Source organism: Pezoporus wallicus, unplaced genomic scaffold (genome assembly GCF_028554395.1).
Source record: "Pezoporus wallicus isolate ANWC-B61680 ecotype Strahan unplaced genomic scaffold, APGP_CSIRO_Pwel_v1 scaffold_3294, whole genome shotgun sequence".
NCBI classification, from domain to species: Eukaryota; Metazoa; Chordata; class Aves; order Psittaciformes; family Psittacidae; genus Pezoporus; species Pezoporus wallicus.
This window is the reverse complement of record NW_026635478.1, coordinates 9545676-9565459: the sequence shown is the minus strand read 5'-3', so window position 1 is coordinate 9565459 and position 19784 is coordinate 9545676. Positions and strand designations below refer to the sequence as shown.

The following is a 19784-nucleotide window of genomic DNA, read 5'->3' as shown; positions in this document are numbered from 1 at the left end:
CCTGATAAGAGGTAGGACACCAGGGAGCATTTTCTGGGATGTAAAGCACTGGTAGCTCATTTAGTATGGAAGGTTTAAACAAGTAACATAGCTGGCTGCCTTCATCTTCCTCTTTAGACAGAGTATGCACTTCAGACTAAAGGCCGTTCCACTCATGCAGCAGCAGCAGCTGTGTCAGTTTGAATGGCCATCAGCCAGTTAAGTTATTAAAGACTAACACACACTTGATGAAAGTACTGTTACAAGCTCTTCATTTCCTATTTAGAAGAGCACTGTTTGAACCATCGTGATGTGACTCAAAAAGACTCTAGGTTTTGGTTTGGGTTTTTTGAAGCATGTGTAATATTGCTTTCTGTTGCCACAGGCTCTGTCCTTGTCTCAAACAACCCAGCCTCCTTTTACTTTGCAGAAGGCTGACATTTTCTACTTGACTACATATTTAAGCATTTCTTTGTAAATACATAGGACATTGAAGTCAGAGCTGAATGGGTCTGTGTGGATTTATTTCAATTATTAAAAGGTGCTTGCTTATAAGTCATTACATCTTGAGTGCTGTACTTGGGTCAGTTAAGTTTTATATGCTGTTTGGACTGTCTGTATAGCTTGTGAACCAGTTTGCCTGCTTTCTTGCTTGAAATATATATTCACAGATTTTATGATTACAATTTCATTTTTAAAAGTATGAGGATTGATTTTTTTTTTTTTTTTTCTTCCCTAGAGATTGAATAAAATACTTTTTCCACACTGCCTTAAAGCTAAATTTTATATCAGAGTTCAGTATGAATTTATTTGTGCCTTAGTGTTACTTGTGGTTTTTGTATGGATTCAGGTTATTTTTGTTGGATTGAAAATGGAGAAATTGCATTTGTAAAATGTCTTATTTGGCTTGTGCCAGCAGAATGCAGTTGACATCCTCACTAATTATTTCGTTTTGCAAAGATGTATAATAACCTTAAATGAAATGGGCCATTTAACTAACGAGTGTCTTTCTGTGCACCTCTTCAGCATAATTAAGGCTACTCCTTTTTTAAAATCTTTATTTTTATTCTGACTTATTGATTCCAATTTGTTAACTTACAGCATAGAAAGTTAACTTACAGCATAGAAAGAACTGCATGGACTGTTCTCTGTGGATGCAATGTGTGCCTTGTCTCTGTCTGGGTGCATTTGCTGCATAGGAGTTGATTTTACCATCAGTATTTGTATTTTACACACAAGTTTCATAGGTTGTAAGTTGCACTCTAGGAAGATTTTGAGGGCATTCCTCCGAAAAGCTGGAGGAGCTGTATTTGAATGAAATTATTTAAGAAGTGATGCAACTTTTCAACACTTGCCATACTGGCACTACTGCTGTTAAATGCTGCAACAACACACTTAACTGGCAAACCTGGACCGAAGGAGCATGGCAGCTATGGCTTTGGATATGCAGACACAGAACTGTGTGAAAGATGCATGTATTCATACCGGCTGTGAATCTGGATGGCAAACTGGTTGTGAATCTCATTAGCAACTCCAAGGGCTGAAATATTCACTTGGAAAATATGGAATAGTTGAAGTGTAGTATTCAAAGTAAAATAAGTTTTTGGTATGCTAATCCACTTTTTCTACCAGCAAGAGCACAAGGAGTCCTCCTGCACAGGAAATCAACATAAAGCATTCATTAGGTATAGCCTGAAACATCAAAATGATTTAAGTGAGAGGTGGATTTCTAAGTGGTATTGATCCCACCCTCGGGAAGTTCTCACAATCTAAAAGCCTTTGCTATGAGCAGCACACTTGTTTCAGTAATAGAATTTATTTGTTCTACTAAGGAAGCAGTATAAAAAAAAAATCATCATCATCATTGCCTTTATGGGCAAACACAAGACAGGCTTATCTCACTGTGAGGAATAAAGAACAAGTATTTGCAGGGATGAAGTTATTTCACAAAAGCTGGGCAGTGTGCTGCCTAATTGAGGAAAAAAATGCTCCATTTTAAGTTGTAGATTTTCTACGCACTCCAAAATCAGCATAGCATAAAGTTCGCAGCTTTTTAAAGGCAGGGTTATGTATGAGCTAAAGTAAGCGTTTCTGTAGCAAAGCACAACCTGAGTGTCCTGGTGCAGCAGTAACCTTTAAAGAAAAGCTGAGATGGTTAGGGAAGAAGCGAGCATGTGAGAATATCTGTTCAGCCTGGAGAAGATACAGCTTCGGGGAGATCTCACAGCAGCCTTCCAGTACCTAAAGGGGGGCCTACAGGAAATTTGGAGAGGGACATTTTATGAGGGAATAGGGGAAGGGGGCATGGCTTTAAAGTGACAGAGGGGAAATTTAGATTAGATGTTAGGAAGAATTTCTTGCTTTGGGAGTGGTGAGACACTAGAACAGGCTGCGCACAGAAGCTGTGGCTGCCCCATCCCCAGCAGTGTTCAAGGCCAGGTTGTACGGGGCTTTGAGCAACCTGCTATAGTGGAAGGTTTCCCTGCCCATGGCAGGGGATTGGAACTGGATGATCTTTAAGGTCCCTTTCAGCCCAAACCATTCTATGATTCTGTATCATAGTGCTCAGTACACAGGAACATGGAGCTGGGACAATGTGGAATAAGGCTGTGCGGTCACTGCAGCTTGCATTGACAATGTATCAAACGTTTGGTGCAGACAGCCCCTTATAAAATCCCTTCTGTATGCTCCATTCAATATTGATCAGAGGATGCTTCCTCATATCCTGCAATAAAACCTGATCAGAATTGAATGCTGTTGGCAAGTTTGGGGCTTGCCAAGGAAACAGGAAGAGAAATTGAGGTTATAACCAATGTCTTAAGCAGGATTTCCACTTACTGGAATTTATTCTGAAATCAGGAGAAAGAAACTTTGGGAAGGAATAAGAAAATAGATTTTGTGTCAGTTTCAGGATACCCTATTAAGAAGTGCTTAAAGCACAAAATTATGCTTAAAAACCCCAATTAGACCTCCAAATAAAGGGCATATTTATCTGGACAGCAATTTATTACATGAGTCCTTAAAGATCTCTGGCATCATCCTCTGCTTGTGCAGCTCCCAAAAGTGACAAAATGGTTCTTTTCATCCTGGACAGTGCCACTTACATACTAGAGCTTAATTAAGTATGTGGGTCATACTCATTATTAAATTGTTCTGCACCCCTCTAAGATGGTCCATGGGCTGAATGGGGGTCTGGTCACCAACCGTCATTTCCTCAGTCCGGAGCTGCTGTTGTAGTCTGCAGGACGCCGGCAAAAAGAGGTGGGCACCACTGCTCTGGACTGGACCGGTCTGGGGGGCTAGGCCTACTCGAATCTGGAACACGTAGAGAATGCTCCACTAATGTGACAGTGCCAGGGTATGCCTCATTTGTATGTTCTTTGTAATACTTTTTACTGTTCCTTATGCAAATAAAATAGTGAAGTTTTATGCTTGTTTCTATGATGGATTCTATGATCAATTAGAGTGAATCCATGTTGTTCTCAGGTTTGGGCCAGATGTGAGGGACTGCCCTAATTTACACCAGGGCTTGCTGTGTTCCCTGAAGTTCTTGAGCATAATGCAGTTACAATTTTGCCTTGTGTGTTTTTAGAGTCATATTTTCCTCAGAGAGGCTTTGTCTGGGATTTCCCAAGATTTTTGTTCGTCACAAATCCATTCTTAAATTCAGTGCTCCTGAATGGAGAAGCTCAGCTGGGCAGGATTACCACTCAGCATCCTGGCTGGTGAAGCAGACCACAAGCTTTTCTTTTATTGCAGTTTAGAGCATGAATAGTATCATATTCTCAACAGACACAGTAGGATAGTTGCTGAGTGTAGTGGGTCCCTTTGGCCTGTGACTGCAGGGTGAGTTACAGGCTCTTGATTAAAATTCCCTGCATTGTCCACTCCTGAAATGTGTAGCTTTTCTTGAAAAGCATCTGAACTTCCCTTCACCACTGTTCTGCCACTCACAGAAGCAACACTCCTCCTGTACTTCAGTTATGTCTTTATAATTGCAAAGCTGGATTAAAACATGTGAGTCCAGTTTGGCACCTTCCTCTGAAAGCATTATCTTAAAAGAATAATATAATAAAACAAAGTTAGTGTTCACACTTGGATGTATTGAGAGTTGGAATTACAGTCTACTCAAAACAAGTCATTATTCCATCATATGAAGCTGTAAATTCATGATAACCTCTAGTTTATAGAAGCCATAGTCATGTGTTATGTTTCCTCCACTTCCCTTCTCCAGGCTCTTGCCTTTGGGTGACTTTATGCTTAGTCACACTGGACTAAGTGGACCACTTGGTTTTGGTTTGTTGGGGTTTTATTTTGATTAGTTGCCTAAGTGCCTGTAGAAAAGAAACAAGCAGCAGGAGGTGAGGGACAAGGGTAGGTCTTTGTGAAAGGCGAGATTAGCTCAGGTTAAATCCCTGGTGAAACGGCACACTTAGTAAAGTATCTCTGCTATCTTATGCTCTGGATGTGTTGTGTAGTGTTACTTCTGTGTCAGGTCAAGCATGAAAATCTGTCCTGTATGCTGGGTGTGCAGATCCTATGCCAAGTTCCTTTGGCTTGAATGCTGTTCTTTGTTGGGGCAAGGGCTGCTGACAGGGAGCCACTTGAAGGAGCATGGCCAAAGGCTTTATGCATGATTTTAGGTACCCAGTAGTCTCATTAAAGTCAACAGGACCACTTCAGGGGCTTAAGTATGTACATGGGACTTTGCAGGATCAGAGTCTAACACTATAAAGTCTTCAGGATCTGTTTTTAATGTGTATTCCACAAAGCCCTTGTCCTGCTCCTGGGTGCTGTAAAATGATAAGTAATAAGAAATTCTCTCTGTGGGATCAAAACCAGCTTTCCAGTTTTGGCCAATTTGTGTGCATTCGCTAAAGCTTACGGCTGCAGCAGTGCTCAGAGACCTGGGGGTGACGGCTTCCCTTCTCAGAGGTGCCTGTGAGCCTCAGTACACGTGAGCTTGGCAAACAGAGCCTGTGACCCCCTTTCTCAACCTTACCACAAGAGATGGCAAACCTAACAGGCTACATGCCAGGAGGAGAAGGTGGTCTGGTCATACAGAAGAGGCGTGTGGCTCAAAATTAGGAGGCAAATCTCAATGTAGCCAGCAAGAAACTGCTAAGCAGAGCACTTAGCAGTGGCAAATGGCACACACTAAGAGTCTTCCCTCAGTTTTGTCCTCTGTCCTGGCTGTGATGGGACCGAGGGCTTTGCTTTCCTGCAATGCTCTTTACCAGTTTCTTTCTCCATCCTCATGGGTCTGCCACAGAATCATAGAACGGTTTCGGTTGAAGAGACCTTAAAGCTCATTCAGTTCCAGCCCTCCGCTATGGGCAGGGACACCTTCCACTAAACCAGGTTGCTCAAAGCCCCGTCCAACCCGGTCCCTGGGAGGCCCGCTGGGGGCCCCGGGGCCCGGGTCAGCCCCGGTCACCGCCCTCCGGGCCAGGGGGCCGGGGCAGGGGGCGGCCCGCCCCGCCTCCCACGGACTTCCCGGCCGTGGCAGGGCGCTGTGGCCGCCGGCAGCGGCTCCCAGCCCGCCCCCTGCCCTCGGCTGCGGCTAGGGCTCAGGCCCACACCCCCCTCCTCTCGTTCCTGGCTCTGCTTGCTCTGTCGCGGCTGTCCGACTGATTTACCCGCTCCCCGCCTTTGTTCGGCGCCGCCACAGCGCCCCGGGCGGGACAGGGATCGGGCAGGACTCGGGCAGGCTCCCCCGGTGAGACCCTAAGCAGAGCCGATGTCCGCCGCGCCCGTCCGATCCCCGACGCTGCGGCCCCACAGGATGAAGAAAGACGACTCGTTCCTGGGCAAGCTAGGCGGGACGCTGGCGAGGAAGAAGAAAGCCAAGGAGGGTGAGTCCGCCCTCGCGGCGCGGAGGGGCGACCGCGCACCCGGCCGGCATGACTCGCTGCAGCTCTCTGTCCCGTCTCGTCCCGTCCCGTCCCGTCCCTCCGCGGGGAGCCCGCGCTCTCTGCGCCGGCAGCGCCTGCGGCTCCGGGCGGAACGGGGCCTCGTCCGCCAGCCCGCCTCAGCCTGGCTGAGCCCGAAGAGGCGCGGGCGGCCCCTGGGGGGCGGTTGGCAGTGGAGTGCGAGGGGTGCAGCGAGGTATCCGTGCCTTGGGGGGTGTGTGTGCCGGGAGGTGCCAGAGGCTGGGCCTCGCCGCACGCCGGTGTGGGGTGTCCGGTCATGAGGCATGCTTCAGGAGGCTTGGCCGCTTCTACTGCCGCTTCCCTGCTCCGCTTTCATACCTCTGCCTGGAGCTGGGGACGGAACCCTGAACCCGCTGATGAATAAATTCCTGGTGACAAGGAGGCTGCGGGTGTTGTTTCTCTTCCAGTTGAGAGTTGAGGAAGCCACGAGGGAACGATTAAATCCACCTGTGTTTCATTCAAGGCCCACTTCATCCATAGGCTTTAAACTTTGCTAGGGTGCTTTTCATGACCAAAAGCAAAATCACCTAGCCCTCGAGGACCAGAATTTCACGTGGGTACGTTTGCACTGGGTATTTATTTGAGTTGTCACCACTGGTGCCAACCAGTGTTGGTCTCCCTCTTTGGTGTGGGTAGCCTGGAGAAGCTCCCTCAGCTTCAGTGAATGGGCACCCGTTCCATGTTGGGGTGCTCAGCCCCACTGGCACCCATCCCTGCTGCTGAGCAGGGCAGACGCCTTGGGCTGGCCTTCTGATGCGGGTGTGTGCACAAGGCATTCTCAGAGCAGCCCACTTGCACAGCAGGCTGTGCGGAGATAGCATTGTTTAGTCCCAAGCAACAAGACTCATTTGTTGTTGTAGATAGGGAGGCAGTGTCTTGCCGCTAGACTTGATAAAGATGGTCCATCCCTGTATGCACAAAGTGTACCTTTCTCCTGAGTGCTGTCTCCTCCGAAGCGGATGTACTCTGTCCTCTTTGCCTTCCCAAACTGACCAGATACTGGCTTCTGTAGAGAAACTTTCGTCTGTGTTATCCCCAGTCTGCCGACAGGAAATCTTGGTGCCCTTGCTCTAAGATTTAATGCAATTTTGACTAACTGCCTCTTTAAAACTGGCCTTGGTTTTGTTTTGGTGTCCGCTGGGTATAGCATAGGGATGAAATTCGACTTCCAGCCTCCTTTCAGCTGGCTGTTGAATGAGCATGTTTCATCCTCATTGGGTGTTGCCAGCAGGGTAGCTTTTTAATATTTAAAAATAAAATATTTGGCCTCCAAACCTTGTGCAGGGAAATTGCTTCCCTTTCCTTCTAGCTGTTTTGGCGTAACCTACTGGTATTTCCTTTATCATCTATTTTTAATCACGTTTTGTGGTTTTGCTGAGGAGCAGCAGAAGCGGTCGTGCCTTCCTGATGATCTCATGTGCTTCTGAAGGAAGATGGTGGAGAAAGCTCATCTCCGACCACATGTTCCACAAGTGTGCATTTCATTTAATGATGGCTTCTAAGCTTAAACAGGTTGGCATTGTCCTTTCTTAAATGAGAAATGTGGTCATTGCTAGGTGATGGTTTTGGGGTGACTGCTTTCAGCAGGAGCCACCATCCTGTTTTGCTGAGTTTGCATGTTATTTTACCTACTCTGGTGGTCACAGCTCTTGGTGATGGAAGGGCCTGTTGTGGTTACTGCCTTCCCCACTTAGTGGGGAACCACTGCTGTGGCTGTAAAGCATGACAGTCATGCTTCTGTCAGTGTGATGGGGAGGAGACTAAAACACGTGATGGGGCTTTTAGTGTGAGTATTCCTTCCAGCCTGAAAATGTGAAGGAAGGAAGAATGTCTGCAAACGTGTGGAGCAACCCATTGGGTGTGACAGGCTGAGGTCCTCCTTGTAAGGGGAATCAGCTTATTACTCTTTACATTTCACACTTTCTCAGTGGGGTAGCTTCCAAATGCAGGCTCTCCAGACCATGGCTGTCAAACTGGAAGGGGCCAATGGCTAAGCTGTGGTGAGGCAGTGTGGAGAGAGAGAGTACTGTGTCGGGAGAGAGAGGCAGGTCCATGGCTTGTGGGTAGGACCTGGGCAGCCACAAGAGCATATTTCAGGGCTAGAAACTACATCTCTGTATGTGAGTGTGAAGCAGAAGTAAATTGGAAACTTATGTGAGTGGCGTTCCCTGAGTTGATAGACTATATAGAAGCCATGTGGTCAACTTTTCCTGTGTGCTTGGGGGATTCCTTCCCTCCCTCTCTCCTTTCAGGCAGTTTTTGCTGGCTTTCTCTAAGGGGACCAGCAGAGGTCAGAGCGATCTTCCCGGAGTAAATGCTGCCCTCTCCACCAGCCGCTCTCCACAACAGCAAATGGAAATGCTGACTGTTGATTTGCCACAACCAAAAATCGGTCTTGCCTCGTCTGCCTCTAACAGCATGGAAAGCAAGGAATCCGGAGGGTTCTTTATATGTACTCCCTGCTTCCACTGCCTCTCTTGTACTGTGTAAATACAGACCTGCTATCACAGCTGTATTCATGTAACCACCTTATCCTGGTCTGTGCAAGAGCTGTAATCCAGTTATATATATCCTTTTTGCCTTTGTGCACAACATCTGCACCACACAGCTCAAAGATCCTTATAATGATAGTGAAAAACTTTTCATTTGTTACTTACAGTTTTCTTCTTTTAATCATGGGTGGCAGCCATTTCATAAATGGCTACAATGTGGGGCTACCAACCCACAACAGTTAAGTACTTTAGATAACAGTTAAGCAACTAAATTTAAATTTATTTATTATTTCTAACACTGCAATCTAATTTTAGAGAGCCTATACTGGGAGAGGAGTGTTCATCAGGCTTGTCAAGGTGGCCAATGTAAGCTCATACCCTCACTTTGTTAAGGGAGGATAAATAAGGTTCCTAGGTGCACTGGTGATAGTCCCTGTGGCAGTATTTGAAGTATTTGCTGTATCATATAAACAACTTTTCTGCTGCTCTTGCTTTAGCAGTATGGAATGACACTGTTCTTTGTAAGTGAGTGCTGATAGGTGAGGTAGGGTTAAGACCTTAGGTCAAATTCATCTGTGTTTTAAGTCCAGTTCTACAGGTTTTAGGAAAACCTGTAGAAGGCTTCCAACTGAAGAAGCCTTTTCTACAGGAAAACCCGTAGAAAGGCTTCCAACTGAGGAAGCCTTTGAATTTCTACCGCAAACCCTGCTTTACACTATTACACCTTATGTTTATGTTTCTGAATTTTTATGGCTGAACTGACTTACTAGGCGGTCCTGACATAAAAGAAATAGCAGCCAGTGTTGTTCATGGGGAAGCTGTTTTTACCCTGGTTTCCTATGGAAGTATGGGGTGGGTGATCTCACTGTCTGTTTGGCTCCTCCCTTCCTCTTCCTTCCCAGGAATATTTTTAACAGTTTGGCTAAAAGTGCCCCTAAGGGAAAACTCCTAGTCTTAAGGATTATTAAATGACTACAGATTGTGTCAAAATGAGTCACCAATGAGTACAGAAAGACCTTAGTGGAGTCTCACAGCTGAAAAACCTGCAGATGAGCTCAGCCCTCACATACTGCTAGAGACTTCACTTGGGAGGGATGCAGCCAGAGAAAGGACCTGACCATGGGGAGAGCACTGTATGGAGATGCACGTTCTTAATCTTACAATCAGTCATGACACACATCCTTAAAAAAACAGGATGTGTTAGTTCCAGTCCTGGTGTGACCACTTGGTTTTTACCCCTCACCCTGCTATTAGGCTATGTGGAAATCTGCAAAAATCTAAGTTTTCCTGTTCCTGTGACGTGGCTCTGTCATCCTATATCTTGGGCTTTCAAGATGTGCCACATTAGTAATGTGATTAATAAACTTATTGCACCTCTTCAGGAACTCCAGAATCTGCTTTAAATGCCTTAGGAAACTATTGGGATGCTGGCAAAGCCCACAGCAGGGCACAATTAGTAAGCTAGATGATCCCTTAGCTTGAGACCCTGTAAAAGAAATAGAAGATACCGTTTCAGATAGTGCTGTGTTTCATCTCCCTCTGTAAAAGAAACTTAAAAAAAAATCTCCCCTTTCCTGTCAGTCAGAGTGATGTCTTTGTACTGAAATAATGGAGGGGGTTTGCTGCAAGCTTTGCTTCAAGTCTACTTGCAAAGCTTTGCTTTCTTGTCCTCGTAACACACCACATGAAAGATCTGGGCAGCAGGTGTTTGGCTAAATAAACCTTCTATTATTCTATCTGTGCATGTGTGTGTTTATATATAGCCTATATGGAGGAGTCAGTGACAGACTTAATTGCTTAGCGTTGTTTCCCTTGACACGATTTGGGGTGGGCATAGGGGTGAGGAAACAGCTCCAGATTTATTGTGCCTGATGAAATCAGTAGGAGGGGGAGAAAAGAGATATGACAGTGCTGCAGAGGGCAGAATTATTGCAACAGTAGCAGAATAATATAAAGGTTTTACACATATCAAGGAAGTTAAAGTATTGATCTTGGGGTGTGTGCCTCAGCATGGCTGTGAAAAGTTTACTGTTGCATATGCCTGTGGGCTTGCCAGTTTGGTCAATAGGTTGGCAGATGCATGTTTCACTGAATGGCAAGGTTTTTCTGCCATAGATAGGTGGCAGTTGTTGGCTGTTTTGGAGAGGGAAAAGTTGGAGGGTGGGGGAGTGTCATCTGGCAAACCAGTGACAGTTCAGGGAAAGAAACTATCTCCTGAGTTGTCTCTGGTACCAGGATCCTTAGGCAAAGGTGCTGCATAAGCTGCCCATTTCTCACAGCTCTACACATGCTAAAACTCATCTCCAAATTGTTCAGGTGGGATTGATCTTGCTGCCTGATCCACTTCAGCTTTCTGGAGGGAAAAACATGAGGAAATAAGCTCAAAAGCAGAATTAAAATGGAGGAAACAGTTTCTTTATCATTCCTTTGAAACTGATGGGGCTGCTTGTGTGAGTAATTGCTCTCTGGAGGGAAAAGAGATTCAAAACCAGATCTACTTCATTGCCATTGTATTGATGAGCATATGTCAAGTCCGTAAGACATCCCCTTGAATGCAATAGGGTGGGAGAATTGGGCTTGCTTAGAAAATGGATCTCATCTTCCATTTGAATATGGTATACTGAAAACTGTTAAAATCTTTTTAATGCTGTCTGTTACGCAGTCTCCAGGGGTGTATCACTGTAAACAGGCTGCAGAAAATTGAACTCTGTGTGCTGTGCCTTTGCTTTACTTACTTTTTAGTGGCTGCCTGGGACTTCTAACAAGTATATTTAGCTTTAAAATGATGCTGACAGATGCCTATTTGATAGATCCTAAAAAGATGTAAGGTGGTAAGGCATTCTTAGCCCAATATTCATTCACCTTCCAGGGATCACTCATGTTGGTGGTATTATTCTTGCCCAGGATTTTTGTCACAGTCGCAACCATTCCTGACTATTGCAGACTGTGTTTCATTCTGGCTGTGCCCATATATCCTACTTTCTGAACTGGTGCTGGTGGAATAATTACTTTAACCTCTCTGTAGTGGAAGAGCTGGGGTTTGGCATCACTTGATGCCTAGAAAGCTCAGGATGGAGGTGTGCTACTGATGTGGTGCTTGCACTCTAGCTTTTGTCCTGAGGCACGTCTGCATTTCTGAATAGTGGGTGAAGTGCCAGTTAACTTGCAGAGTGCTGGCTAGGCTTGTGGTATTTCTTAACCCAACAGGAAACTTCATGAGCAAATCTGCCTCTCGCAGATCCATGAAGTGCTATATGGGATAAGCTTCAACTGTATGCTTCTTACTGTCTCCTGACTTGATAATATATTTTTAAGACACTTCCTTTCAATAGACTGGTGTAGGAGCTAACCCCCAATCTAAGTTACTTTCCATGCTCTTAATATGCGGCAGTGAATTAGTCAGATGGAGAGACAAAGTGTGTAGGGTCTGATACTGTGGTGCTGGTTCACACAAATACATTTGCTGCAGTCTTAGAAGATAGTTGGCTAGGGAAGTGTGTTTGTGCATCGTAATGGGCTATTGCTGCTGCAGTATCCATACGGAAGATGACTCAGGTGTTGGTTAAGCAGAATTACTTGCTTTTAAGAGAGGAATTTGCATATAATTTTATCAAAGCTGCATACTGTTGTGGATATGTGTATATATCCCTAGAAAGACTGTGCAGACATATGCAAATTCAGGTTTAATTTAATATTATTCTTACTACTAATTTAAGCAGAGAGAGACCTAAATTTCCAGTTGGAACCTGTGTAGCATAATTGCTGAGTTTCTCCTGTGGGGCTCAAGCGTACTTCTGACCGGGTCTGGTTTCAGTCTTGCTAGAGTAGTGCCTGTTTGGGTTCTGAAACTGTGTTGAATTTGGGCAAAAGCTGTACTGTGGTTATATTTTGCATCAATGTCGCAACCAAAATTACCTTCGCATGCACAGGAGTGATCCTTTTAATGGTGTCTTAAACCCCTTATTTTTCTCCTGTAACTGCAGCTAGGCTAGGATGGTTCCCCCAGTGCAGCTTTAGGCACAGTCTCTTGTTGAGACAATAGAGTTTTGAATTACAGCCTAAAAGTTTTCTTCCAGACGGGATGCGGCAAGATGTGTGAAATAGCTCTGTAGCTCTTCAGTTGTGGATGGAAAAAAGGGACTTGCTTTTACTTAAGAAAACCAGACATTTTAAAGCTGTTCTATTTTCAGAGTTGCATTCATTAACATAAGATTTATTGTAAGAACACTATTATGTTCCATCATAAAACCTTAGTGAGGTGGTTATCAATGTTTTTGATTTTCCAAAACAAGATTTTGAATTTCTTAAAAATACTAATTCAAGGATTTGGAAAGTGACATCTTTTCTTCTTGAAGTCTACACTTAACTTAAAAGCCATTGTTCGATGATACCTGTTTTCATTTCTTCTAAGGGATTATTAATGCTCACATCTTGGGAGAGACTTCCAGAAGCAGGCTTCTGGCTGTTTCTGTTTTGAGGAGTGTGTGTGTGACCCTGGTGAGACTGATGGATGGAGGGCTGCCTGTGGACCTGGGAGAAATAAGGGGAGCTGCAAAGTGACAACTTTATGCAAAGTCTGTGCAGATGCTCTGTGCTGAATGGTGTGAAGGGGGAGTTCTTGATTCCACTGGTGGATCTGTGCAGGGAGATCAGACGGTGATCTGCGATGCATTGTCATAAATACATCATACTGACTTAAGTACTTGTGTTTTTCAGAGTTGTGATATTTAGATCTCTATTATAACAAATGCATCCTACTGATTTACATGTCAGCAATACAGGAGGCCAGAAGATTTAGTATAGTTATGCATGTAACAGTATGTACTTCAAGAATTGTTATAGGCCAGCTGATCCAAAACCAGATGAAGCTCCTGGAGTCTTCCAGTGCACTGGATCATGCTTTGATGTTGGGAGATTTGGCAGATTAGCTGGCAAGCTCTTTCCATTGTGAAAGCGTGTCAGAATAACATATTACTCAGGGATCCAGAGCAATGTGGTCTGTTGCAAGACCATCATGAGGCAGTCTGCTAGTTGCAGGATTCAGTGTTTCAGCAGCTACAGGTTTGCTGTTCAACTGTGAAAGAATTTTAGTGTGTACACCTTGTGTATAAAAGTGTCATGGACACAGCTGAGAAGATTCTGGTTGTAGCTGTGGAAGGGCCAGTGTTGCTGGTACTTCAAAGCTGCTCATGAGGGATTCTGATGCCAAATTGCTGTTGGTTTTCAATGGGAGTCGAGTGTACAAATCTCTTGGGCATCATGAGAAATCTTGACCTGCAGATACGCACCCGAGAAGTTGTCTGTGTCAGGGTTTCTGGGATGTGATGGCTTGAAGGGGACGTACGATCATACAGAAACGCATGTATAGTAAAGAGAAGTTTTCTGCTATATATATATTATATATATATAAAAGAGGAGTTTTCTACTATATATATATTCAATATCAATTGTGATCCTTGTCATCCTTGTTACTGCTGGTAACGTAGAAGGCTCTGTGCATGTGCCTTCCTAACCTTGGAGTCTTGTTTCCTTTCAGCGTTTTCAGTCTGTCTGTGTTCTTATTCCTGTGGGGCAAGGTTTTCACTTCAGCAGCAGGCTGAGGGCCAGCCCTCAAACTCCTCACAGTAATTTCAGGAGATGTGGAGGCTAGCAAAAAAGAAGGAAGGGAAACCTTGTTTCCCAAAGGTTTCTGCTTGCACTGACCTCTGCTCATTATAGCAGCTGTGACTTCAGCAAACCTCTAGGTTCTTTGAACTAATGTGATCTGGGTATTTTGTTGCAGAAGCCAGTGACTTGAAAGTCAGCCAGGTTGTTCCAGAGAAAGGTCTGATCTATATCAGTTTCTGTATGTAACTGATGGCACAAGCTCTGTTCTGGTCAGCTGTCATGATGCCCAGGTGCTGTATTCTGAACAGCCTTCTGCTGGGAGGTATCTAGCAGTTCTTGTGTGAGTGACAGTGACCCCTTTTTTTGGGTGGGCTGATTATGGAGGGGAAGTGAGAACAGGAACCTCTGTGTTGCACAGCTAAGAGGTCAGTGGCCGAGTCGTCTCTCCAGGGTGAATCATATACTGCTCAGTACTCTCTGTTGGCCAAGTAGAAGGCTGCAACCCCAAATTCATTACTTCTGTTGTGTATGTCTAGTTTAGCTGGAAAAGTATTATGGCTAGCATACGTGGTTACAGGGTTTTGTAATTTGAATCCAGTCAAGTCTTGCTCTGAAAACCAGATGTGAAGAGAACATGTACACCTGGCAGTGTGTACTGGCTGAGAGCAGTGGCTCTGTACTCCTTGGGCCCTTAAATCACTGTCACTTCCTTGTGGAGGAACATCTATCCACACAACAAAGCTTCTAATTATAAATCCTGTACACACGATTTGTTTCTGTGCATCCGCCACAGACCCCTCTCTGGAGCTCTTAAGCTGAGAGGGGAAGCCATGGGATGGGATTCTGGTTTTGGGTTTGTTAGTGGTCAGCAACAGGATCTTTGGGAATTCAGTTTTGCCTCTTAGTGATTTTTTTTTCTGGAAATTAAAAAAGGCTGCTTTATGATCCCCAAGACCTGTCTGGTGATCATATATGAACTGTTGTAAAATATCTTTTCAATATATGCCCCATTTTGGTTATAAAACAAGCAAGCTGTTCTGCCTCCTGGAGTCCAGTTCCTTCTTTAGTACTTCTTTCATTGAGTGGTTGAACCATAAATCCACTGAAAAAAGAAATAGTGTGTTTTCCATTATAGCTGCCATATGGCCTTATTGTTAAGTTTTAATTAGCTGAGATGGCTGCATGCACAATTTATTCGGAGTAAGGAAGGAAAGTGTGAGAGCTGGATGAGGAGGAGAGCTATTCTGGTGTCCCTATAGAGGCATGGTGTCTTTTTTACTCTCTTTAAATAGAAAAATGTGTAATCCTCAGAAAGTGTCTTTTCCACTACGTCTGTTTGGCAGATGTATGCATGTGTGTTATTAAACAGATGCAGACACTTCTGTCATTTTAAAATAGAATAGTGGTGTTGTGCTCTGGCTTGCCTTGTTCAGCAGATGGATTTAGAGGCTTTGCAAAAATGACAGGATATTATTCAGAAATTGTAGAATATGAGAAAGTATCAGGGCATCTAGGCTTGCAGTTTCTGCTTAATATATCTTCCCTGGAGGACGGTTGTAAAATTGTCCCTTGGGATTATTGTTTGCCTTTTTCCCTGTGCATGGCTCCCAGTATTAGAGTAAATTGGTTCCACTGGAAAGTTAGACAGGCTGCAAGAAGCTAACACTGTAGATGTATCTTGGATCTGTTCTGAGTTTGGTCTGACAGGGATCTTGAATCTATAATTGAAATCATAGAATTGTTTAGGTTGGAAAAGACCTTTAAGATCAAGTCTGACCATTAACCCAGCACTGCCAAGTCCACCATTAAACCATGTCCCTAAGTGCCACATCTGCAGATCTTTTACATACCTCCAGGGATGGGGACTCAACCACTTCCCTGGGCAGCCTGTTCCAATGCTTGACAACCCTTTTAGGAAAAGAAGTTTTTCCTAATAGCCAATCTAAACCTCCCCTGGTGCAATTTGAGACCATTTCCTTTTGTCATACTGATTATTATTTGGGAGAAGAGACCAACATCCACCTCATTACAGTCTCCTTTCAGGTAGCTGTAGAGAATAATAAGGTCCCCCGGAGCCTTCTTTTCTCCAGAACCCCAGTTCCATCACTAGCTCCTCATACAGCTCATGCTCTAGACCCTTCACCAGCTTTGTTGCCCTACTCTCCTGCTCCAGCACCTCAATATCTCTCTTGTAGTGAGGGGCCCAGAACTGAACCAAACACAGTATTTGAGGAGCAGCCTCACCAGTGCAGAGTACAGGGGGATGATTGCTGCCCTGCCCCTGCTGCCCACACTGTTTCTGATACAGGCCAGGATGCCATTGGCCTCCTGGACACAATCTGGCTCACATGCAGCTCTGTCAATCAGCACTCCCAGGTCCTTTTCCCCCAAGCTGCTTTCCAGCTACTCTTCCCCAAGCCTATAGCATTGCATGGGGTTGTTGTGACCCAAATGCAGGACATGACACTTTGCCTTGTTGAACCTAATGCTACTGGCCACAACCTATTGATCCAGCCTATCCAGATCCCTCTGTAGAATCTTCCTTCCCTCCAGCAGATCAACGCTTCCACCCAACTTGATGTCATCTGCAAACTTGCCGAGGGTGCACATGATCCCATCATCCACATCATTGATAAATATATTAAACAGAACTGTCCCCAGTACTGAGCCCTGGGGAACACCACTTGTGACTGGCTGCCAACTGGAGTTAACTCCATTCACCACCACTCTTTGGGCTTGGCCATCCAGCCAGTTTTTAACCAAGGGACGAGTACACCCATCCAAGCCAGGAGCAGCCAGTTTCTCCAGGAGAGTGCTGGGGGATACAGTGTTAAAGACTTTATTAGCACGTACAGCCTTTCCCTTATCCATCTTGTCATAGAAGGAGATCAGGTTAATTAAGCAGGACCTGCATTTCAGAAACCCATGCTGACTGGGCCTCATACCTGGTTTTCCTGTATGTGCCGTGTGACAGCACTCAAGATGCTCCATAGCCTCCTTCAGCACCAGGGTCAGGCTGATACGCCTGTAGTTCCCTGGATCCTTCCTCTGTCCCTTCTTGTAGATGGGCACCACATTTGCTAATTTCCAGTCAACTGGGACCTCCCTGGTTAGCCATGACTGCTGAGAAGTGATTGAAAGTGGCTTGGCAGGCATTTGTTGTGGTTTAAGCACAGCCGGTAACTCAGAACCGTGCAGCTGCTTGCTCACACCATCCCCGTCTGTCTGTGTCCGTGTCGTTTCCCCCCCCCCCTTCCTCCCTGGCTCCCAGGGGGATGGGGAGGAGGATTGAAAGAATGTAACTCCCACGGGTTGAGATAAGAACAGTCCAGTAACTAAGGTATAACACAAATCACTGCTGCTATCATCAGTAATAATAATGATAAGGGAAATAACAAGGGGGGAGAAAAGAACCATTCACCACCCACCGACTGATACCCAGCCTGACCCGAGCAGCAATCTGGGCCTTCCAGGTAACTGCCCCCTGTTTATATACTGGGCATGACGTGCTGTGGTATGGAATAACCCTTTGGCTAGTTTGGATCAAGTGTCCTGTCTCTGCTCCCTCGCGGCTTCCCCTCCTCCCTGGCAGAGCATGAGACTCAGAAAGTCCTTGGTCAGAGTAAACATTACTGAGCAACAGCTAAAAACATTGGTGTTATCAGCGCTGTTCCTAGGCTGAAAGTCAAAAACACAGCACTGCACCAGCTACTAAGAAGGAGAAAAATGGCTGCTGCTGCTGAACCCAGGACAGCATTTATACAGTCAGCACCATTGTGTGGATTGCATCCTGCCCCATAGGCTTGTGTGTGTCTAAGCGGTGTAGCAGGTCATTAACTGTTTCCTCTTGAATTATGGGGGCTTCATTCTGCTCCTCATTCCTGTCTTCCAGCTCACAGGCTGGGTACCCAGAGAAGAGCTGGTTTTATTGTTAAAGACTGAGGCAAAGAAGGTGTTACATATCTCAGCCTTATCCTCCTCCTTTGTCACTATGTTTCTCCTGCATCCAGTAAAGGATGGAGATTCTCCTTAGCCCATGTTTTGTTGCTAATGTATTTCTAGAAACATTTTTTATTGTCTTCTATGCCAGTAGCCAGATTAAGTTCTAGTTGGGCTTTGACTTTTCTAATTTTCTCCCTGCATAACTTCATGACATCCTTGTAGTCCTCCTGAGTTGCCTGCCCCTTCTTCCAAAGGCCATAAACTCTCTTTTTTTTTTCCTGAGTTCCAGTCAAAGCTCTCTGTTCAGCCAGGCTGGTGTTCTTCCCCGTTGGCTCATCTTTCAACACATGGGGATGTCCTTCTCCTCCACCTCTAAAACCTCCTTCTTGAAGAATGCTCAGCCTTGCTGGTCTCCTTTGCCCTTCAGTAGTGTCCCCCAAGGGACTCTGTCAGCCAGGCTTCTAAACAGGCCGAAGTCTGCTCTCTGGAAGTCCAAAGTAGCAGTTCTGCTGACGCTCCTCTTACTTCTCCAATAATCTAAATCTCTTAGTATGGCATTATTGCTGTGCCCAAGATGGCCTCCAGACCCACGGGTACTTCTCTGTTCACAAAGAACATGTCCTGCAGGGCTCCTTCCCTAGTTGGCTCCCTCGCCAGCTGTGACAGGAAGTTAACTTCCATGGACTTCAGGAAACTCACAGACTGTTTCCTCTCTGCTGTATTGTATTTCCATCAGACATCTGCTAAGTTGAAGTCCCCCATGAGAACGAGGGTTAGGTATCATGAAACTTCTCCCAGCTGCTTGTAGAGTATTTTGTCTGCCTCTTCATCCTGGTTGGGTAGTCTGTAACCGACTCCTACTGTGTTATCTGCCTTGTTGGCCTTCCCCTTGATACTTACCCATAAACAGTCATTGATCATAACAGTCATTGATCTCTAGACCATCAAAAGACTCCCTAGCATACAGGACTACCCCGCCACCTCTCCTTCCTTGCCTGTCATAGAATCGTTAGGGTTGGAAAGGACCTTAAGATCATCTAGTTCCAGCCCTCCTGCCGTGGGCAGGGACACCTAACGCTAAATCATATCATCCCTTCTGAAGGGTTCGTAGCTATCCATTGTAGCACTCCAGTTGTGCAAGTTATCCCATTATGTTTCTGTGATGGCAGCTCTGTCATAGTTTTCCTGCTGCGAAATGGCTACCAGCTCCTCCTGGCTGTTTCCCATGCTTATGTGCATTGGTGTAGATGCACTTTGGTTGGGCTGTTGATCCTGCTATCTTCTGGGGAGAAGAAGCCCTAATTTCTACCTAGAATCATAGAATAGTTTGGGTTGGAAAGGACTTTAAGATCATCTAGTTCCAATGCCCCTGCTGTGGGCAGGGTCACCTCCCACTAGGCCAGGTTGCTCAAGGCCTGGTAACCACTCTTATGACATGACCACTTTCAGTTGCTTCTATGGTTTCTAACACAACAATAGCCCTTATGTCTTTGCTGTTGCTTGGATCTCCATCCCCTACCTCCACTGAGACATCAGACTGAAGGACTTTGCTAGCACAATGTCCATTAAACATTGGTGTGCTGCCCCAAGGTTTTCTCTGCCCAGCCTGGTTTTATCCCTTCCCCTCTTTCAAATGTAATTTAAAGTTCTTTAATGAGTCCTGCTAACTGCAGCACTGCAGGTATAGCTGCATTAGCACAGTGACGGGCCATAGTTTAAATTATCACTTTGGATCCTCAGTATCATTTGGCTTTGTATCAGTTAGTTTAAAAAGCTAACCTGTGGTGGCTGTTGCTCTGCTGACATCAGTATTAAGAGCAATAAGAAGGCT

General features: G+C 45.2%; 1 protein-coding gene across 1 annotated transcript in view; it reads left to right on the top strand.

The window, feature by feature from the left end:
* Positions 1–5565: 5565 nt before the first annotated feature.
* The window catches only part of PARVB (parvin beta), a 70273-nt gene continuing 56054 nt past the window's right edge, over positions 5566–19784 (top strand). The window contains exon 1 of the mRNA XM_057427157.1: positions 5566–5834. Within this exon, the coding sequence (XP_057283140.1) occupies positions 5720–5834 (115 nt within the window). The 5' untranslated portion in view covers positions 5566–5719. The remainder of the gene's footprint in view (positions 5835–19784) is intronic.